The sequence below is a fragment of the Rhododendron vialii genome, chromosome 2a, assembly GCF_030253575.1.
Source record: "Rhododendron vialii isolate Sample 1 chromosome 2a, ASM3025357v1".
NCBI lineage: Eukaryota > Viridiplantae > Streptophyta > Magnoliopsida > Ericales > Ericaceae > Rhododendron > Rhododendron vialii.
The window spans coordinates 22,895,376-22,917,373 of record NC_080558.1 but is presented as its reverse complement, the minus strand read 5'-3'; the positions used below and the strand labels follow the sequence as shown (position 1 = coordinate 22,917,373).

Here is a 21,998-nt window from a genome sequence, read left to right as displayed (position 1 = left end):
AATTAAAAGTAATTGAAATACCGAAATATCCGGAGTGGGTATTTCATTTTACACCATGAATCGTAACGTAAGGAGTAGAACAAGAGTGTGAGACGAGAAACATTCATTGATTTAAAAAATGGGTATGTCAAAATCAATAATAGATATGCCACATGCGATCTCATAACAAGGATCTGCATAGCATAGAGTAGCATTAAAAATGGTTGTGTGGTAATTGTTGCAGATGTCAAAATCTATTCAAGCCAATGAACAAACGACCTCATGGATAACTAGCTCAGATACAAATTTCAATCAAGGTTCAACTCGACCATAGAGAAAGAGCAATAAAAGAAAAACTTGGATGGAGACAAGCTCGACACATAGCAAACAATCACTGGTGTAACCAATATTTTCTCAAGACAAGACCAAACCTCGCCTCACGTGAAACACGGAGGTCAAGGACAAAATGACAACCTGAAATAACCAACTCATAGTCTTGGCAAATACTATCTGGAGGGGTTACTCAACAAACACAAATGGTCTAGAAATCCTTGGTGTTCAAATTCAAGTCAAAGGAAAGATGCAAATCACAGAAAGATGATGTGTTCCCAAATCGAAAGAATCCTAGCAAAGGATTTAAACAAGAAAGAAGAAATTACCCCACACATCTGGTGTCTCTAGAGCTTGAGAAATGGTAGGACTCGCTCCACGCTCAACGCTTGACCACTAACCCGAAGTAGACTGGAACTGTGAATGATGCCGAACAAAACTCTGCCCTGGTCTCACTGAACTAGGCCCCTTATGCTCTCCTACTTTCTGAGGGCATCTTCTTGCAAGATGATCAGGTGCACCGCAAATGAAACATGCCTTTCGTTGTTGTGTACACTGAGTACAAAAGTGACTGGCTGACCGCACCGACGACACACAATTTGTGGTTCGACAGAAACTCCATGACTTCCCGATGAAGTAGGTGGTCCAAAACTTTGCTGAACTTGCAACGATTGAGGTGGTTCCCGTTGTCTCTTCCTCCCTTGGCTCCAAGAACTTCCCGAAGGCAAACTTGCACTAGCAGTTGGTTGCTTAGGTTTCCACACTTCCACATCTCCCTGTGTTCCTATCGAAATCTCAACACTTCTCGCACACTCAACAATCTGAGAAAACTTCCCAATACGCTGACTTACTACCAACAGCTTGACAGACGAATGCAACCCCTTCTCAAAGTGCCTACACTTCCTTTCCTCTGTCGCCACCAATTCTGGTGCAAAACGTGATAAAGATTGAAATTTTACAGCATAATCGGAGGTGGTCATATTTCCTTGCTCTAGTTTCTTAAATTGTTCTCTAAGTTGCTCGCGACATGTTTCTGGAAAATATTGATTCCCGAAGAGTTCTTCAAACTTAGCCCAAGTCAGGTTCTCTACATCTGGATCATTTGTTCGATTAATCGCCATTGCCACTCTCCTAGCGTCTTTTCTTGCTCCTAAAACCAATTCCCACCACTCATTCGTCTTGCCGGTGAGTTGAATAGCCACAATACTCACTCGTAGGTCATCTTCCATAATCCTGAGAGCGTTAAAGATTTTACGAACTTGTGCAAGCCAATGGTCGGCCACAAGAGGATCGCTACTCTCCCCATCGAACTCTGGTGGTTTCATACGACGGAACGCCCTCATCGCTTCCATGGTACGATCATTCGTGTTAGTCCTAAGTGCCGAATTCAAAAGATTCAATTCTGCAAGAGCCGCTATAATTTCTCTAGAAGGGTTATTCTCACGTCTCGGTGGCATCGTGCTATAAGAATTGAAAACATAAAACAATCAATGACCACAACTATCAATGACAACAACCACGGCTCCATCATGAAATCAAACCTCCAACTTCCCCAACACGAGTCAACAACACCATAACAATCTACCTTATCGTAAATGCAATATCACGCCGATGTACCGACTCATTCATGCAGGCACACATGTCATGTAAAAAGAAAATTTTGCTATGATTTTGAACCCATGAGACTAAAGTCTCCCCACGGTCTCAAAGTATTCAAACCTAAACGCTCTGATACCAAGTTGTCACGCCCTAGATTTTCAACATAATAATAATAATAGCATTTCCAATAAAAATCTTTCGCAATAGTACATCATAATACCCTAAAATGCAAGTTAAAAGATTAGCTCAAAATTACAATTACATCTCCCAAAAGAATTTTACAAAGATGTCAAGGTAATTCTTCTGTGTTAGCTTTCAAAATGATGAAATCGTATGCACATCAAGCACTCCACATTAATGCCCTTGAGGTGTACCTGAAAATAATAATAGGTTGAGCTACACTAGCCCAGTAGAGAAATTTTTGCTCAAACTATATGCATATGAGATGGTTTATGCACCGGAAAGAACAATGGCAACAATAAGGTTTTCCACATGAACCGGAGCAAGAAGATTTGACATGATAACCGATACCGTTTTCATACAAAAAGCTTAACAATCTCTAAGTTCTCCGCTTTCATTATGAAAAGTGTTCCCGATTTCATTTCGCACACTTCTACATTAAGTGTCTCACATTCCGGGTCTTAAGGACCCTGTACATCTCCCGTTGATCTCCAATATGAGCTCAAGTAGCTCTTCCTCCATTAGATACCAAATAGTAATCTTAAGAAATTCTTCCGGGTCTTAGGGTCCCATATATTCATAAAACATTTCTCGGTGCTCATGACACCGTATATCCATTTTACATTCTGGGTGCTCATGACCCTGTAAATCCGATTCAAGTCCATTTGTATTGCATTCTGCCATAAGTGTTTTTAGGACTCTAGTTTGCAAGAATGTGGTTAACGAGGGACATTAATGTTAAGTAAATGGTTCACGTCCGAACTCGTATTTCCATTCCGATCCCAAACTCTTTATCTAAACTCATTCCTTGTACTATATGGCATCACGTGTCAACTTATCGCTTTTCGCTCACAATTCACCTACCGTTTTATTCAACGATCAACCTTGTCATCACATATGCTGTTTACGAGTCCATATCATTCATGAAAACATGTCACAATACACACATGATGACCCAAATGCATAGACAAGGAAACAAGTTCCATAATCGTCTAGTTTTACAACTTTCTTTGTTATAATGAGAGCCGAAAGAGTAGGGACGAGCAATGAATCAGTGGAACGTGAGCAATCAAGCTCAGAAATGATTAGAATGTGATTGGAGAGTGTTAGAAGTGATCATGGGTCAACACAATCGACGAATGATCAACAAAGTTCAAAACAGTTTTCTGAGTCATTGGTACCAATATCTCAAAAAGTAGGTATCGGTACCAAACCAATCCAGTGAGCAATCAGAGTCAAGGTATCGGTACCTGAAAAATTAGGTATCGGTGCCAAAGGTACTGGAACCTCAAAAAAGTGGTATCGGTACCACTGCATTACACTGCGCGATTTGCAGAAGATCGAGAAAGAGCATAACTTCAAATTTCAACCAACTAGAGCACGATTTTAGCACATAATCAACTCATAAACATGTAGAGAGTAAGAAATCCCTACCTCGATTGCCAAAACTGAACCCAAAGAGATCGATCAAGCCCTAGAGCTTCAAACCTCGAAATCAAGCAAGAATACTCCTCTCTGAGCTTGCTCCAACGAAACCCAAGGTCGAAAGCCCATGAGGATGATGACTTTGGTGAAGGATCTTGGTGAGTCTTGAGCTTAGAATGGGATTTTAAGTGAAAGAGTGAGAGAGAGGAGAGAGAGGGGGTCAGGAGGTAGAGAGAGAGAGTAGGAGTATTTTCACTCCTCTACACTCACACCCATACATATATATACTACATACACACAAATTGCACATGCACCCTCCTACAAATAGAGTTATCATATCAACCTTAAATCAAATAACCACGTCATTCCTCGTATTTTTGACATTTTCGCCTTTTACTAAAGGTTTATAAAATTTAAAAAAAAAAATTAACACGGATCTCTACATTCTTTCTCACAACATAATTAATTATAATAACACGTAATTGCATTACCAGAGAAAAAAATAGAAATTTGGCACGGGTCTCTACAAGCACTCCTTTGGCTAGTCATTTCAGGTTGTCTACAGTACAGTGTCCAGAGTCTGCTGAGGAAATTCAGGACATGTCAAACGTGCCTTATGCAAGTGCAGTTGGTTACTTGATGTATGCGATGGTGTGTACAAGACCCGATTTGGCACATGCAGTCAGCACAATCAATAAGTACATGGCAAATCCAGACAGAGAGCATTGGAAGGCGATCAAGTGGATTTTCATATACTTGAGAGGTACTTCAAATCATGGAATTTTGTTTGCTAAGCAAAAGGGTCAGATTTCAGTTGTGGGGTATGTAATGCCCTGATTTTTGAACACGTTAATTAAATCATTTTTAATTAATTTAATAATTCATAAAATTGATTTAAGAAATAAAATTTTATTAAACAGAGTTTAGTAGCAGAAATCTCATATACTAAATTCAAAACTATTTAATTGTCTTACAACTCAACAAAAATAAAACAGTGTTCAACAAATATGATAACACTTTTGAAAATTCAAATAACATTACTCCAAATTAACAGAGCTTCTATGTGTAAGGCATCCAAGGCTCGACAAACTCCCCTTCCTCAGCTGGGAGGTCCTTACCCTGGTACTGATAATCTTGTAGAGGATTCTGTTCTTCGGTTTCCTGATTATCTGGCATGAAACGCACTATAATGAGTTTTGACACTCAGTAGATAAATCTTACCCATTAACCCGTACTCTATAAACAATCACATTTGTAATAAAAGGAGGTAAGAATCAAATAGCACAAAACTTATTTCATTATATAATCATCAACTTAAGTAAATTCTAGAATCTCAACTTCTATAATCATTCCAACTCCGCAATATTCACCACGTTCCAAACTCAAAATTTCACTAGACAAACTTTACAGGTTCTACTAGGCTACCCTCAACATCTCGAGGTCCTAGTAGGCTACTCTCACAATTTTAGGTCCATCAGGCTGCCCTCAAGGTCCTGCTAGGCTACCCTCAATACCTGAGGTCCTGTCAGGCTACCCCTGAGGTCCTACTTGGCTACCCTAGCTACACCGGATCTTTTAGGCTGCCCTTAAGGTCCTACCAGTCTACCCCAGATAACACGAGGTCCTGTCAGGCTACCCCCGAGGTCCTGCTAAGCTCACAACCTTTCATCTGTTTCCCTTTTTCCTTTAACCATGACTACATCTACATAATTTCTCAAAGTCCATAACTCATCCAATGTCTTTTCTACATTCTCGGCTCAATCGACAAAGCAATTATATCAATGACAAGTAAACAAATCATAATATCACCACATATAAAGGATAACTGAACCACCTTACACCCATCGCCAATGAGTTTAAGTCCGAACTAACCTCACATCAATCTTGTTATGTTTCTAATAACAGAGTAATTACAGGTGGATGAATAATAACAGTAGTTCTAAAGAATCAATGTAGATTTATAAATCGTTCAAAAGGCAACAGGAATACACATAAAGTATTCGAATTTGTCCTTGGGACTTGTTGGTTTCTTTATGATTTAGCATATAGGTTCATTTTAATAAACTATAATACTAGCGGGTTGAAAAGTTATTTCGTAAGCCTTAGGGATACTTTAGTAATTCTAGTGTTGTTAGGCTTTTTTTCAAATAATATTACCGATGTAGTTAATTACAGTCTCTCTTGAAAACGTACATCTTATATTAGTTAATTTAATATTTCTTTTATTTACAAAACCTTTTTATTTAATTTTTTGTATAGTATGCATGGGACGAAAACTTATATTCCTAATAGTCTAATGCGCGTGCTTCGCACGTTTCTGCGTGCTCGTTGGATTAATTGCTGTTGTGCTAGAGTTTTACAAAACAAGCAAAACTAAAATCCTGTAAAACAATGCAAATAATGCTAATTTTTGCTTGGAAGAAACAAGAACAGGTAATATAAACACCTAAGTGAAGTCTTGACATTTGAAGACATTCTTTAGTGCTCCTCACTTCATTCTTCATATACTTTTCGAAATCTACATATACTTTTCGAAATCTACAACGGTAAAGTTGCTTTACAAAATTGTTGCCTAACTTTTTTCTGAAACAGAAAAAATATTTTATCGATAAACTTGAGATAACGGGTATATTGAGGAAAAAAAAGAAGAGAATGGGGAGAGAAGAGAAGAGCAAGAATGGAGACCACATGACATGCCACGTAGCCACCACAATGCATCAGCGAGAAGTTGAGAAGAAAAAGAGCAGATTACATCCATAACAGAAGCAGTATGCATACGTCCAGATAATATTCTGAGTTTGGACAATTGTATATATCCAACACACCAAATGATCATTTCATTCGGAGCATGTTTCAATTCATTCCAAGTAGTAACAACACCAAATTCTCCAATCGTGGTATACATAGCATCACATCATCGACCTCTTCACAGAAAAATTGCTATACAATAAAGCAAGGGAAGAGAATCACCTTGCCAATGAGTAACATTTCCATGAAGAGGTTGCATAAATGATTCCTTTGCCTTGAACAAATAGAAGGTTGCATAATTGGTTCCTTTGCCTTGATCAAACAACAGCAACATTACCATATCCTCCCCAGAATGCATCATCAAGTAACATAAGACATAAGTAACACAACAACAATACCTCCATTTAGAGAAATGTCAACATCCAAAACCAAAGCTTGCACCATAAAACTTCATAACCAGCATTAGCATTCATATAAGCATCCAGCAGAGATATAAATCCAGCATCCAATGATATAAATATTGGATAGGAAAGAATCAGCATCAATAACAACACTTCCATGGTTCGAAGCTAGGTGTGATCCCCAAGCCCAGAAACATATCAGTTGAAACCAAACATTCAGAGTATCATCCAGCAATTATGTAGCACAGCTTTCCAGTAATGAGTATCCAAAGAAATACCTTGATTACCTACCCCAGCTCAATGTGCTAGATGTCACCAAATAAAGTGTCCACAAGGGAACAAAAAGATCCAATACCTAGAACCAGTATAGACTCAACCCCACTCATCGATCAGCAGCCAGACACTACCCAAAAAAAAACCATGGAAGAACAAAAAAGGACAAGGAACAAGCTATACATCTCAGAAAGGCAGCCCCAAAAAACCAAGAAGAAACAAGGAAAAGCCAGCAACCCCTCTCAAAGCAGCCCCAGAAAACCCAAAAAAGACAAACAACGCCAGCAGCCCCCCTCAAAAAACTACCCAAGGCTACAGAGTAGGACTGAAAAAAAAACAGCCCAAAAAAAAAAAGGCCAAAAAAACGACCACAGACACAAACAAGAGCAAACCACACACACACACACACACAAAAGGATTTGATAGGATCAGACCTCTCTTTTCCCACAAAGTCTTTGCCTAACTTAGAGTCAAGTACTGAGTTTATCTTCATCCACATTTTGGTTGTTCTTGAGTCATTGACAAATGCCACAGAACATCAAAATTTGGTATACTGTGAACATAATTTCATCGATAACTGATGAGTGCCGAAATATTGATATTTTGGCCCTCCAAACTACATTTGTTAGTTATTTATATTTAATACTTGATATTGATTTTGCTTTTATTTTGTTTATAGGTTGCTCGAGCTCATTACCCAAGATTTTGGATAAAAACGTTATTTAAAAGAACTGCGAGGTCGAAATACGAAGTTACTCAAAGTTAGAGTGTCAACTAATTATTAAGCGAAGTTTGAAGGCCCTTTATGTGATTAGTTCATTAAAACCCTACTAAAAACAAATGGAAACCGACTGAATGGGGAGTTGGCTTTTGGAACGGAAAATTAGTTTAGCTTCGGCCGTGGCAACGGCGGAAGAGTATTGAAGGATGAAAGCTAAATCAAGATCAAGTTGTCTCTTTTCCATGGCCGGCTAAACTTCTTGTCTAGGGGGACGATGAAACTCTGCGCCAAGTAACCTTGTATATGCATAGGTTTTGGTTTGTTTTTCGGATCGATTGTGAATCTCAGAACCCTTTTCATTGCAATTGAATGAATTGATTTTACTTCTTCCTATCAATTGAGTATTTGTCTTCGCGATTTCAAATACCTAGTTTTGCAATGGTTTTCACTGTTTGTGGTTGGAGTTCTGAGAAAGATTATGCTCGTAAGACGGATCGTGCTGTTAGAAGAGTATTGAAGGATGGAGGCTAAATCAAGATCAAGTTGTCTCTTTTCCATGGCCGACTAAACTTCTTGTCTAGGGGGACCATGAAACTCTGCGCCAAGTAACCTTGTCTATGCATAGGTTTTGGTTTGTTTTTCGGATCGATGGTGAAACTCAGAACCCTTTTCATTGCAATTGAATGAATTGATTTTACTTCTTCCTATCGATTGAGTATTTGTATTCGCGATTTCAAATACCTAGTTTTGCAATGGTTTTCACTGTTTGTGGTTGGAGTTCTGAGATAGATTATGCTGTAAGACGGATCGTGCCGTTAGAAGAGTATTGAAGGATGGAGGCTAAATCGAGATCAAGTTGTCTCTTTTCCATGGCCGGCTAAACTTCTTATCTAGGGGGACCATGAAACTCTGCACCAAGTAACCTTGTCTATGCATAGGTTTTGGTTTATTTTTCGGATCGATGGTGAAACTTAGAATCCTTTTCATTGCAATTGAATGAATTGATTTTACTTCTTCCTATCGATTGAGTATTTGTATTCGCGATTTCAAATACCTAGTTTTGCAATGGTTTTCACTGTTTGTGGTTGGAGTTCTGAGATAGATTATGCTGTAAGACGGATCGTGCCGTTAGAAGAGTATTGAAGGATGGAGGCTAAATCGAGATCAAGTTGTCTCTTTTCCATGGCCGGCTAAACTTCTTATCTAGGGGGACCATGAAACTCTGCACCAAGTAACCTTGTCTATGCATAGGTTTTGGTTTATTTTTCGGATCGATGGTGAAACTTAGAACCCTTTTCATTGCAATTGAATGAATTGATTTTACTTCTTCCTATCGATTGAGTATTTGTATTCGCGATTTCAAATACCTAGTTTTGCAATGGTTTTCACTGTTTGTGGTTGGAGTTCTGAGATAGATTATGCTCATAAGATGGATTATGCCGTTAGGTGGCCAGACCGTGTTACTGAGAGACGGTCTGTGCTATGGGATAGTTTATGCCTTTTAACAACCCGATTATTTTCTTGATGATTATCGTTAGGGTTTGCAAGCCCTAGCGATAATCTCTTTTGATTCGAATAAATAAATCTAGCTTATGCATATTGTTGTTACGCGGTAGGGGTGGATTCGAAACCCTAGATATTTCCCTCCATCGTTTCTAAATCTTTTACTTAAATTGCTCTTTAGTTTAATTAGCTCTTCAAAACAAATCAACCAATCAATCTTTACTTTTTCAAATTAATCTAGAAGTTGATTGAATTATAGTAACTTAGCCAATCTGTCCCTGCGGATCGACACTCGGTCTTAACCACTATTCTACAGAGTAGTAGCTAACTCCAAGCTTTTATAAATTTATTTTTGACACGAAACGACGCGATCAGTAACCATCAAGATTAGTTAACAGGAACCACAAAAAGCTCAATTTTGGGGGGGTAAATGTTCTTCCATGTTGAGAAAATCTCTTTGTTTTCCACAAACTTATGATCCTCGCATTTAGAGTATGCAGACTTCACAGAGAATGTGAGGTCATTACTCCATTTCCATTGTAAAACATCATGTGTCATCCATTTGGACTGTAGATAGAATCTGTTTTAGATTGTTGAGTTGCTCCTCATCCTAAATGTATAAAGATCTTCTAAACTGGAGATCCAAGACCTTTGATTCTTTCTTTCTACTTCTGAGCTTCCTTTTGAACAGATAGAGTGAACATTCTGGGGAATCAACAGGGGGAAGCTTAAAAGCCTTTTCCTGCAATCACAACCAACATGCTAATTCCAATAAAACACCAAAAAATCGTAATGTTTCATGTTGTGAGCATGGGCATTGAAGCCATGTTGCTTAATAATAGTTGAGTAGCCTGAGCTAAGCCTTCCAAAAGAAATTTGAAATTTGAAAATGGACAGAATGGGTATGGCAATGTACGTGGTTTCAGGTTTGTGATAAGCTGTGCCTTGAATCAGAAAGACTAAGCACAAAGTTGAATACTGGTACCATGTTTAACAGTTGTCAAATCATTAAACTGAATATTGTTAATTTGTCATTGAATATATGAAGGCTAACCTTGGTTGGACTTTTAGAGGACTGATTACAACATAAAGCATGTTAGCTACCCCCTTTACACTGCCCGGAGTCTGGACAGATTTAAACAACATAACATAATTCACAACCTCACTCCAATTATAGCAATTGAATCTACAACCTGTTTTTGTGTGTGTGTGTGTGTGTGTGTGTGTGTGTGTGTCATTGGATATTAATAAGAACAAAGCCATTGGTAATCTCAATTCTCAAGCAAAACATCTTGAGGAAAAAGCCCATCACAGATCATGGCCCATCACTTCTATTATTGATGCAAACAAGCTCTTTTAGTAAAACAAATACAGTTCTTCTGAGCCTATGTACCTGAATCTAGTGACATGTTCTGATAAAATCCAGTCAATTAGGGGATTTAACGATCATAGCAACATCATAAATGGAATACATACATGATTTACATCGGCAATCCTAAAGCAAAATTACAACTACATCACTATATCACACAAATCATCCAAACTGAATACCAATGGAAATTTACCTCTGCAAAACACAAGACCACAGAACATACCAAATCACGCGTCTTCTTTGTTGTAGACCTAACCAACCCAGAAATGAAGCAATAAGAAATCTCACCTATCCTTTGAATGACGGTGACAGCCGCTACAATAGTGTTTTGAACCTAACATAGTACAGCTACCGGAGTAAAATAAGGAGCTCGATCGGTTGAGGAAGTACCAAATTTCAGTAAAATCAGAAAAAAGAGTACAATTTTCAGTGAGTAAATTCCTAAGAATCAAGCACTCCTCTCTCTCACTCTTGATCGATCACCTAACGATAGTAAAATCCAGAAGAGAGTACAGTTTCAGCGAGCAAAATCTGGAGGATAATAGAAACGTTTTCTATAAGTTATTTGGCAAAGAACATGCCATAACACTAATCGAAACTTAGTTAAACTACAAGCCTGGAGAAGGATACATACGACACAAGTCGTCGACCTTCTTGGCCATTCTTGATTTCCTTCTCCGCTTTGTTGATACTGGTAGAATAAAGTCCCAATCCCGGTATAAATCGTTCCAATTAATCACTTAAAGTGACCAAATTTCCAACCAAAGAACCATAGAACCAACTTACCTCTCTGCAAAATCAACACCAACAATCACAATCAAAATTATATGCAAATCCATTAGTCAAATATATTGCAATAGTTTCCCTTCGTTAAAAACACACACAAAAACTTAAACCTTAAGACAAATAGCACCTCACAATCAAGTTACTATCAGTACGACATAAGCATTCGCTTATGAATAAATTTGCTTTCAGTATAATTGAATGAAACAATCAAGGAAAGAGGTATCGGTATCCTGCATGGAAACAAAATCGACTCCGGTAAAAAATGGAAGCATGAAGCAACTTTTTTTTATGTCAAACAAGGCTTTAGTCGCACATTCCGATTTGAAATTAGTCTCTTTTACCTTGTATTTTCAATGTTTCATTTCACAGCGTATTTTATAATAAATACTATCTAATATCTGCATACATAAAGCTAATGACATTGAAAGTAAAACAAGACTCACAATTCCAAATGGTAAAAAGTCACCGTAAAGGAAGAACCAGCATAAAGCAAAAGAACACAAGGAAACATTAAACATGGGAATTCGAATTTGAAATTGTAACCAAGCGTCGCTGATTAGTACCCAATATTGTGTATATTTGGTGCGCTAAGTTCCGGTTTTGCTGGTTATTTCATGTTTATTCGTAGTTTGTATATAAGTTTGCGCGTAAGGAGTTTTCTAAAGCCTTTCAGGTAATCCGACGTGTTTTGCTGCCTTTTGATGCCATTTTGGAGCCATGATTTTTCTCAAGCACTGGATACGGCGCGGGGCAAGGCTGGCGATGTTTTAAGGCATTTGGTGGGCCGTCGGGCATTTTAGGATCGTTGGGTGCCAAGCCAAGGCCACAGCCTGGAGGCTGGTGGAAAGCAGGCGGTATCGATACGGGAAAAGTGGCTGTATCGATACATAATTGGATCAGAGCAAGGGGATTCCGTAAAGAACTGGTATCGATACGGGTGTTTTTCTGAAGATATTTTCTATTTTTTTAGAACTTTCTACTTTTAGGATATTTCCTACCTTTAGGATTTTTTCTGGATTTCTGGAAGAGAGGCAGGGGTCTTCTTGTATAAATACCTCCTCCCTCTCTCTTCTTTAGCTATCTTGTCATTCAATACAACTTTTAGTCTTTTTAATTTTTAGAACTCCATTAAAACTCTCAAGCCTTTGTGTTATTTCCTTCAAGAACTCAAGTAAGTAATTCTCGTTTATTAAAGTTGATCGTACGGACTAGATCCTTTATTAAATCAAGTTTGTTTCCATTTTTATCGGTTAAATTTTATGGCTCGAATTTCTAGTATGACGAGTCCTTTAAGTATGTGTAAGTAGTCGTTAGGCTGAGTCTCGGGATACTCTTTCCCGAGGACTTAGGTTGTTATTTGGTTCTCGAATCATCGGGCTTAAAAGCATGATTTTCGGATTAGAGCTAAACTTGCATTTTTGGTCTAAACAAAGGGGTGTTAACTCCTTGGTAGGTTGCTTCGTCAAGCGGTTTTGGCAGGCAGCTTATTGAGGGCTTGTGGCCTCCTATGTGTTTGATAAATGTTAAAAACAAGTTGGTTCACCTCCGTTTAATTACAACTTCCAACAAACGTAGTCATTAAAGCTAAATTCTCCGGGCGCGAGCACGCGGTCGTGACTCTTGCCTGAGTTATAATGGAGAACCGGTACCGGCCTTAGTCAAGGGTTAGACGATCCCTAGACTTGCCTCTTTTAGTTCATAAAGCTCTTTTCTAGTCTTTTGCCTTAGTTTTCCACCATTTAAAGCAAAACCGAGAGTTGGCCGTCTTAAACGCCAAAATCCATCGTATAAAACCTTCAATCCGAATTAAGCTATATTCGATTCTCTGTGGGAACGATCCCGGACTTCCGGATATTATGCTATCGACGACCTAGCCCTACGCTTGGGGATTGTTCTAAACCTTATTTGAAGGCGAAGTTCGGAGGTTAAGCAGTCGCCCATGGGTTCTATACTCGATTCATAAATAGAGTTTCTCTGGTCCTTCGCTAATCGGCGATAAAACTTTGGAAATAAAAAAATGCCAAAATAGGAATAAGGCTTGATATTAGTAGAAATTCTTTATTTCACCCCACTTTATATACTTTATACTTATATATAAAAAATAGAAACAAGCCACAACAATAAAAATGTTATTTTTCCTTTATAATCCGAAAATTGAGTATGCATGTTATGGGGGGAAAAACAAGAAAAAAATAGCTGTTTTAATATTCAAGTAAGATTAAAATTGATAACAAAGATGAAAACCAACCTCCATCATCAATGCAAAAGTTTGTGTACTGTTTTTTCATCTCATTCAAAGCCTCAAGAGCTTCCCTATTTCTCCCTCTTGTGTTTTTTCGATAACTCAGGTGTTCGGGCTCTATTCCTCCTCTTGTTACCGACCGAAGTCTTCAGAATCCAAGGGTACAAAAGAGCCCTTTAAACCACTACATTATTGCTAGAAATCCAGCACAAACACACCACTAATTTTTTGGTTTTATAGCAAGACTAATTTGACCAAACGATGGGCGAAATCTGCATTGATGTATGGTAGGTGGCTGAAGACTCATGTTTATTGCAGCAAATTTTCTGCTTCAACTATAACTATATTACTGCCGAGCAAAAAAAACTATAACTATATTACTATGAATTAGAGATGGGTATGCAGAACTGTTAAAATTTGAATCAACACACATGAAGGAACATACAAATGAGTGGTCACCCCAATTTGGGAGAAATTATGCATATAAGGACCTACCAAGTAGTGAGAATCGAAGACAACACCATCCAGCAATATGATACAAGTCTCATGCACAATACACTAATTGAGAAATACAAACTCCAATGTTAACAAAGTGAATAACAATGAAACCGTTGTCTTGATACAGTAGCTAAGTCTGGCCTCCCAGTAAATAAGTAAAAATCTTTCGAAATTTCATTGATAAAGAGTTTTCCTCACAACACGGGGTTCACCAGATATCTGAAGCAAACCAAAAGATAAAAAGCAATAAGCTCCAAAACTGATACTAAACAGAACCACTCCTCATATGAAAGTTCAAAGCTATCACAAGCATCTAGTATGGAGGCAATGGTGACTCTAGATAATCCAGTACCCAAACAGTTTTGAGGCAAGAATATTCAAACTACAACAATTCCATGAGATTCATTGAAAAAAAAAATTTTATTAGGTACTCATGGGACACAGTCAGTGGCACGCCAAAATCTTTAGTCATCTCACAATTTTATGAGACCATGATTAAGTGTGTCGATCCCAAAAAAATGTGTGATGTCTAAATAATTAGAGTCTTCTCACGAGCGTGAGGAGTCAGTCGATAGGGAACTGGAGGGGTGGTGAAGCAAAAGGTCCGGCAATCAAACCCGTAGCAATGTATCGATAGGCCGCCTCGGTTAAGTGGACTCCATCCCAATTAGCAAAAGTTGAGGGATTGTTGCATGATTTGGACCCTGTGTGTCCACATCTTGCAGAATTGTTGAAATTGTAAGGTCCACCTCCTCCACAACATGCCGTCACTGCTCCATTGGTGAATCCTGCATACACAAATGGGATTCGTAGAAAATTACAGTATTCATTAACTTTAAATTCAACTCTAAAACTAAAAATGTATTTCCAAATAGCTATCTTTTTTGTCTAAAGTTTCGTAAGTATATGAACTTTTTTTAAGATTGATCCACATTTTTTTCCTTTCCAGATTTTTTTCGTCAAGTCGAATGGTTAATTTCAAAAATTACGACAAAGAATTAAAAAAAATGGTGTAGTTTTTTCTTTAAGCTTTTTCTTCAAGTTTCTGCCTTTCTTCAAGCACATACTAGAAAGGCATAAACTTTCTTCAAGCTTTTTCTTTAACAAAACGGTGTAGTTTTGGGTCACAACATCCCTGTATTAGGTCACCACAGGTCCCTGTTCTCCTGAAAATGGCATGTGACATTTTGAACCAAAAAATTAATCCCTTTCATGTTTAATTTCTTAATTAGATCCTTTCATTTTCATAACTAAAGAACTACTCCTAAAGATCAAAACAATAGTACAAATTACACACGAAAGTGCATTACTTTTTTATTCAAAAAATTACATAATTTTTCACAATGAACTTTGATAAGGTACGTCGCATGCATGGAGGACAAAAAATGTAGAAAACTCACCGTGATGGAGCGGCACGTGAAACAACTGCTTAGCGGCGCCATAATAGTCGGCGTAAATGATCTTTGCTTGGGGGTACTTTTGCCTCAATTTCTCCAGAGCAAGTTTCAGCTGAGCATTGTGATACTTGGAAAAAGCATTGTATTTCTTGAGACACCCATTTTGATCGTAGCTTGTTTTGTTTGGACTTTGGAATAATGTCAAGTACACTGCCGAGCAACCGATCGGCAAATTTCCCGGCACCACCAACTCCGCCGCGCCTTCCTCTATCAGCATCTTACAAAATATTGAAAAGAAACAACCAATCGCTGAGCGTCAGCATGGAAAACTAATTATTTGACAAAAACTCCAGAAGGTTGGCCTGGTGGTTAATGCCTGAAACTTAAGAGGTTTGTTCATTCCTAATATTTCAGGTTTAAAACATTTCAGGTGTTACCAAATCTCAGTGTCTAGCGAAATTAAAGAACATCTCCAGTAATGAAATATGGAAAATTCTAAAATCAGCCCAATGGGCTAACAATAGTGAGTGTGTGAATGTGTACTAATACTAACAGACCCAACACCCGAAACTTAAATGTAATTTCTTACTGAAGATAAAAGTAAGCCGATAATAATACTAACAGACCCAGCACCCGAAACTTAAATGTGATCCCTAGGTTTTTTTTTAAAAAAGAAGAAGATATTATTGACGTTGTAAATTTATGTGAGATTTTTATCGTAGCATTTTCTAAAGTTTTGTCGTCAATTTGCTTTGTGTACGGTCTCTGTGTGATTCTTCGTGCGCCTAGATTAAAGCCCAGTTTTTTTTTTTTAGCATACTACTCATTCTATCCCAAAATTTTAGTCCACTCCAAAATTTCGTGCAATAATTTTGAAATTTTTTTTTGTACCGGATTAAAGATGTCGACCCTTAATTAGATTGGTGTCAAAAAATAAAAAATCATGTCCGAAAGAACTTATGTTTTCATTGGGCTTTTCACGGAGCATTCAAATTCCAGGGCTGCTAATTTGGGATCTATCCCTGCACACATACAACTTTGGGGCCATCTCGGGTCTCATAAAGATGGTGAGAGCCTCTTATAATGTTCAAAATATTATGTTGACAATTTCTAAAATAAATCAGCTCAATTGGATATTGTTAAAAGCATTTACGAAACATCCAACTTTGACTCAAAATTGAAGCCTAAATCCTAATGCAAAGTTTGATGTTTTGTAAATGTTCTTACTGATTGTTATTCGATTTAGCTAATTTTTTATTATAAGGACTCTAAACAATAAATCTTGAATAAAATGAGTATTTTTGTTTGTGAGACCTGAAATAGCATCAAAGTAATCTGTAGATCGACTCGGGTACAGATCCCTATTTTCTTTACCCAAGGAGAGTCAAGTACTATATGCTTTTTAGTAGGAGTGAGTATATTGGAACATAACATACAGTAGTGGCAGAGACAATTGCTTCAACAACAAGAGGTACAAGTGCTTGAAGTTGTTTAATGCTTCCACCGACGAAGAAAGGGTAGTTGTAATCATTTCCGCCGATCTCTCCCACCAGAAACAGGGACCTCTTGAAGTAGTTGCTACAATCTGCATGCATGTGGACCCAAAATACTAGTATCTCATTTACGTTATATACGTTGTAGATTCTAAGTGAAAAATATATAGCTCATACATTTTTTTGACAAAAGTCGGTACTGTTAATTGTAATCAGTGAGATTTGGACCCCTTAACCACCCGAATAATAAAATACTTTCAAAATGCATGGGAGTACGTAGTGCCAAACACCGGACTATAAAATAGCACGGTTTGGTTCAAAAAACAAAAACAAAACAAGCACGTGTTATATATATATTTTTTGTCAAATTTAGAATATGGTTCAAATTAGATGTGTTCCTGCCTCCGTTTCATTACTTTGGTTAGTTATTCAGAGCGGTGGTCTTTTATTTCCTCTATCCCACAATTTTAGTCCTATACGAAAAGTCATGTAATTTTTTTAATCAAAAATTGAGTATTTTCTTAACAAGGTATCAAAAATTTTAACACCAAAAATCGAGGTCTCATTACATAGTTACATTACTCGTTACAATATATTTTACGTGGGGCCCACTCCGGATCCCACAAAATCCAGAAAAAATACCCATAAATCTTAAAATATTGGTTTATGGAGCCCTGTAAAAAATCACTTCCAACGGATATCTGTAAATATTATTTTTGGATTTGTAAGGGCAAAATTGCATAATTGAGTAGTTTCACCCAGACGAATTCATAAGTAATGTTTACCGATATCTGTTGGAGTTGATTTTTATAAAGCTCCATAAAATAATATTTTAAAATAAGAATTGATATTCACACTTCCCTTTTTGTTTTTTAGTGTTGAAAGTGTATGTACTTTTTTTGTTAAAAGACAAAATAGAGCATGTTGATAACAAATTAAAGAAGGGGATGTAAATATCAATTCCCTTTTAAAATTTATGGCATTTTTCTGAATTCTTTTTTGTTTATCTTTAGTTTATTGAGATAGCAGAAGATTCATGCTGCGAGAGCAGGGCCCAGGCCCACCCATAGTTATTGGATTACTTCTAAAGTTCTACACCCCCAAAGCCCGGGCCTGCCAATAAAAAAAGGGCTTTTGATCAGTCCCATATCCAAATTTGAAGGCTGGATTTTTTTTTTCCTGCCAGAAAAATGGAAAAAGGTTGCTCTACCGCCCCAGATAGCCATATGCAGAGTGCCCCACCACGTTTATGTCGGGGACGAAGTTAAAGTCTCATCGCGTTCAATGAGTTAGGTGTGAACTTAATAGTTGTAGCATGGAGTACATTGATGGATTCTTAAGTACATTAAGTACCTTGTTTAGTGTTGCAAAGGGTGGACTTTAGGTTCTTGAACCATTCAAGCTGCACACTCAGCGAATCATTTGTCCACAGGAATCGTCCAATTCCTTTTTCATAGAAAAATCTTGAATCAAGTGCAGTAGCTCCAGCAACTGCAAAATTCACTCCATGCTGCACTTTTTCTCCTTTGGCAAGTGATAGATAAGGGGGTACATATGGTAACCCATATTCCTCAGCTGCATTTTGTCAGTATACAACAAGTAATCTAACAGCTGTAGATGTTACTCTTGTTTATATGTTTAGACATTTTTGATAAAAATTGTTGTGTGTTATAATATAGATAATCTTCTTTAGCTTAGGGTATAAGTATTGACGATAATATAAGTGAAAAAACATAAAATAACAATCATTCTTGGAATTGGTAAGACACAAATCTGTCACTTTCCTACTCTCTCTATCCCCTTTTGTTAGTTCTTTTTGAGGGGACATATGCATTTAATGTATACTTCCTCAAAAAGTTGGATTGAATTTACATCATTGTTCTTCAATTTTCACTCTTAAAAATTTACGGAAATTTATATAAATGGTCATTCTAGTTTCATTCGAGTCTCATTTTCGTCCTCTAAGAATCAATTGCAACTCTTTTGACTTGAGACGGAGGCACATGGGTACAAGGGAGGGCGGCAGACCCTACTAGCTGCCAAATTTTCGTAAGGATAGGTATAATTTTTTCTCTATTTTTACTAATTTGACCCCAAATTTTCATAGGAATATGTTTAATTTAGCTATTTTGACCCCACAAAAAATCTCTAAACTGCCCCAACTTGTTTTAAGTGCATAGAAATTTCAAACATTATCTTCTTTTCGAGAGTTGATAGTGCTAGAAATGAGACTATTATATATTATTTTTCAAATATAACAAGTCTTTTGGGACCAATTATGGGACACAAATGAATTATTAATTAGTGCATATTGATCTTATAATTAACCTTTTAATTTAGTATTTTTTGGACTTGTGCGTAGAAAAAATATATTTCATATGAATCTAATTTTTGACCCCACTAACCAAAATTCATGGCTCCACCCCTGCTTTTGACCTTCAAGTTTGGTTTTTGTACCAAATTGGTCTAATTGATAACTACTGTCAGCCAAATTGGACAGAAAAAATCAGATTAATAGCAGTTTGGACATTCGTACCAAGTTGGTCCAATTGATAACGTCTGCCCACAATCTGATTTTGTTCGTCCAGTTTGACTGATAGATGTTACCAATTTGACCAACTTAGTACGAAAACCAAACTTGAAGGTCAAAAGAGTTCAATTGATACTTGGAGAACAAAAATGAGACTCGGGTGAAATTTGGAGGACCATTTCCATAAATTTTATTCCATAAATTTCCTTAAAATTTATGAAGGCTATTTTTAAAAATCTAAACACTTTTTTCTTTGACTTTTCAAAAAAGGCTAACATTTTGCATATTCCAAAATTGAATAAGAGACCAACAAAATAAGACGGAGCCAGTATATGTTTTTAATGATTATTCTGTTTGTCTATCACTAGTCTCAGTAAAAAAAGGGAAATGATATTGGCACTCCCAAAATTGATGCAGGCACTCCAAAAACAAAAGAAAATGGCTTTGGAATTACACTGATTTTGGAGTGCCTGCAACAATTTTTGGAGTGCCAATATCATTTCCCTAAAAAAATAGTAGATAACAATGAGAAGACGAGTGAATAATACCGATGAAGTCGATCACAAGGCGTCCATCCGAGCACCGTCCAGTAGCATGTTTGAAAAAAGTTTCACCATAAGGGAGTTCTCCGATGACCGGAAACGCTAGGGCACCAGAGCGAAGAAAATTCCCAGTATCGGCAAGGGAGTCACCAAAACTATAAATGGAGTCATAGATTAGAGGAGTCGCTGAAACTGAGCCAACGAAACAAAGTGTAAGGAGGAGAAGAATTGTCATGGTGAAATGCAGAATCTAGAGAGAGAGAGAGAGAGAGAGAGAGAGAGAGAGAGATATGCTGCAGTTGTATGTTTGTACGTTGCTGCAGGTGTTGAGTTATGTGGGAAGGTCCTCTTTTGGTTTGAGTAGCTGAAAATTAAATTGACACCGTCACAACTAAATTTCCAGCTCTTTCCAGTGAAGGTGATTGGGTCAACTTTTGAAAAAGGACCACCCTTATCTCCATTCAAAATAAGACTCTGCAATGACGAGTTTATGAAGCCGGATTGGGGATGGTGTTGTGTACGGTCCTGTTCACATTTGGATTGTCCGTGCTTAGCAATTAATGGTCCAGATCGCACGGTGCTGTGCGAAATCTCAATCGTCCACTGTCTCGGCAATTCGGACCATGGATCCGACTCTAAATTATAACTTAGCTTACCAAGGTTGGAACCGTTGGATCACTTTCTTGTGCTCTCTTATCCTTTTTCTTTTCTTTTATGGTTTGATGGTTAGAAGTATTCAGACGAGTTTACGAGCATCTCCACTAATTGTCTCTCGATCAAGAGCAGTTCACACTAAAATTAAAGAATTCACAAGAAATTACTTTCTTGTAGTCCGATTCTAGCGCTCTTATTCCTTTGCTAGGTTTTGTATCCACATTTTTTTTCTTTTATAAGAGCCAGTATGTATTGCCCACATAAGGAAACTGGGCCAATCAAGAAATGTATGCTCTGTACATTTGCGATCTGTGCCAATCAAGATTAGATATAGGAGTACAAAACATCATATAATTGTTCACACGTCACACGCCACTCCAATTTTCAGTTGGGCTTCTCTTTGGTGTTGGGCCTGTAAAATCTTCCCCCAAACTACTTCATGAACAAACAAAGACCTTTTTTTGGACTCGGGATAGTGCTGGGCCGAATGTGTTGTATTCCAAAACGACGTCATTTTGAGGCTGTCAAAGCAAAGGAGGAGATTATTTGTGCAAGGGCCCTCTTTGGTGAGCAAGAAATGGGCTGTTTTTTATTTTTTATTTTTGAGAGACCCATTACGGGTCCTATAAAGATAATTCAAATCGCAAATTATTTTTAAATTTTTTTATGGGTTCCTAAAAAAAATAGCTCAACTCAATATCGGTTAGGGCTATTTCAGAATTCGTTGGGCGCAGACACAAAACGACGTCGTTTTGGAGCATAGCACCTTCGGCTCAGCACCATCCCCGAGTACGTTCTTTTCTGCTGAGTCCTTATCCTGTCGTTTCCAAAAATAGGTAAATATATATCGAGCATCAAATTAATCTTTGTTACATCGCCTCGATCGATACCACCACAATCTTTGGCAATTAGGATTCTCTCATCCTGTAATTCTCATGTGAGATGAAATGAAACTCATCCAATCCTATGTTAATGGTTCAATTGTTTATTGTAAGCCCGGTGTGTAAATCTTTCTTTAATAAAAAAAATAATCAAGTTAATCAGACTTTCAACAAGTGCCTCCTCGATCGAGTCTTTGAAATTTTAACCATCCATTTCTCTTAAAACGAAAAAAAAAATTCTATTATCTAATAATATTCAATGAGTTTAATATTTTGGAGTATCTTTATTTCAAAACATTTATGAAAATAAGTAGCTTGAAGCACGCTGTACCGCCAAAAAATGATTAATGCCGACTGTCGAGCCTTAAAGTTTAAGCTAAACCATTTTCTATCATAGAGCTCAATGAGGAGAAAATCTAGTCCAACTGGCATTAGTAATAGGTA

At 37.4% G+C, this 21,998-nt stretch overlaps 2 protein-coding genes and 1 long non-coding RNA gene across 3 annotated transcripts; all 3 read right to left on the bottom strand.

Annotated features, from left to right (window-relative positions):
* Positions 1–788: 788 nt before the first annotated feature.
* LOC131317324 (uncharacterized) lies at positions 789–2,610 on the bottom strand. The gene is made up of 2 exons (XM_058346882.1): positions 2,540–2,610; positions 789–1,770 (listed from the first exon to the last, which is right to left on the bottom strand). Exons 1-2 carry the CDS (start codon positions 2,608–2,610, stop codon positions 789–791), a joined length of 1,053 nt encoding a protein of 350 aa, XP_058202865.1.
* Positions 2,611–6,117: 3,507 nt separating this feature from the next.
* On the bottom strand, positions 6,118–13,904 carry LOC131315138 (uncharacterized). Its single transcript, XR_009196612.1, has 3 exons — positions 13,566–13,904; positions 9,539–11,321; positions 6,118–7,512 (listed from the first exon to the last, which is right to left on the bottom strand). It is a non-coding gene; the product is annotated as an uncharacterized LOC131315138 (long non-coding RNA).
* Positions 13,905–14,209: 305 nt separating this feature from the next.
* Positions 14,210–20,363, bottom strand: LOC131315117 (GDSL esterase/lipase At5g45910-like). Its single transcript, XM_058344194.1, has 5 exons — positions 20,026–20,363; positions 18,301–18,522; positions 16,891–17,039; positions 15,458–15,731; positions 14,210–14,845 (listed from the first exon to the last, which is right to left on the bottom strand). The coding sequence occupies exons 1-5, from the start codon at positions 20,252–20,254 to the stop codon at positions 14,622–14,624; spliced, it is 1,098 nt and encodes a 365-aa protein (XP_058200177.1). The 5' UTR covers positions 20,255–20,363; the 3' UTR covers positions 14,210–14,621.
* Positions 20,364–21,998: the final 1,635 nt, after the last annotated feature.

What these genes read in the sequence shown, in the direction of transcription:
- LOC131315117 (XM_058344194.1), bottom strand. Translation starts at nt 20,254, where the DNA reads ATGACAATTCTTCTCCTCCTTACACTTTGTTTCGTTGGCTCAGTTTCA. An exon ending in CCTTTGCAACACTAAACAAG is followed by an intron (nt 17,040 to 18,300) that starts GTACTTAATGTA and finishes ACATGCATGCAG; the next exon opens with ATTGTAGCAACTACTTCAAG. An exon ending in TCACGTGCCGCTCCATCACG is followed by an intron (nt 14,846 to 15,457) that starts GTGAGTTTTCTA and finishes TTGTGTATGCAG; the next exon opens with GATTCACCAATGGAGCAGTG.
- LOC131317324 (XM_058346882.1), bottom strand. Translation starts at nt 2,610, where the DNA reads ATGGAGGAAGAGCTACTTGAGCTCATATTGGAGATCAACGGGAGATGT. An exon ending in GGGTCCTTAAGACCCGGAAT is followed by an intron (nt 1,771 to 2,539) that starts GTGAGACACTTA and finishes CAATTCTTATAG; the next exon opens with CACGATGCCACCGAGACGTG.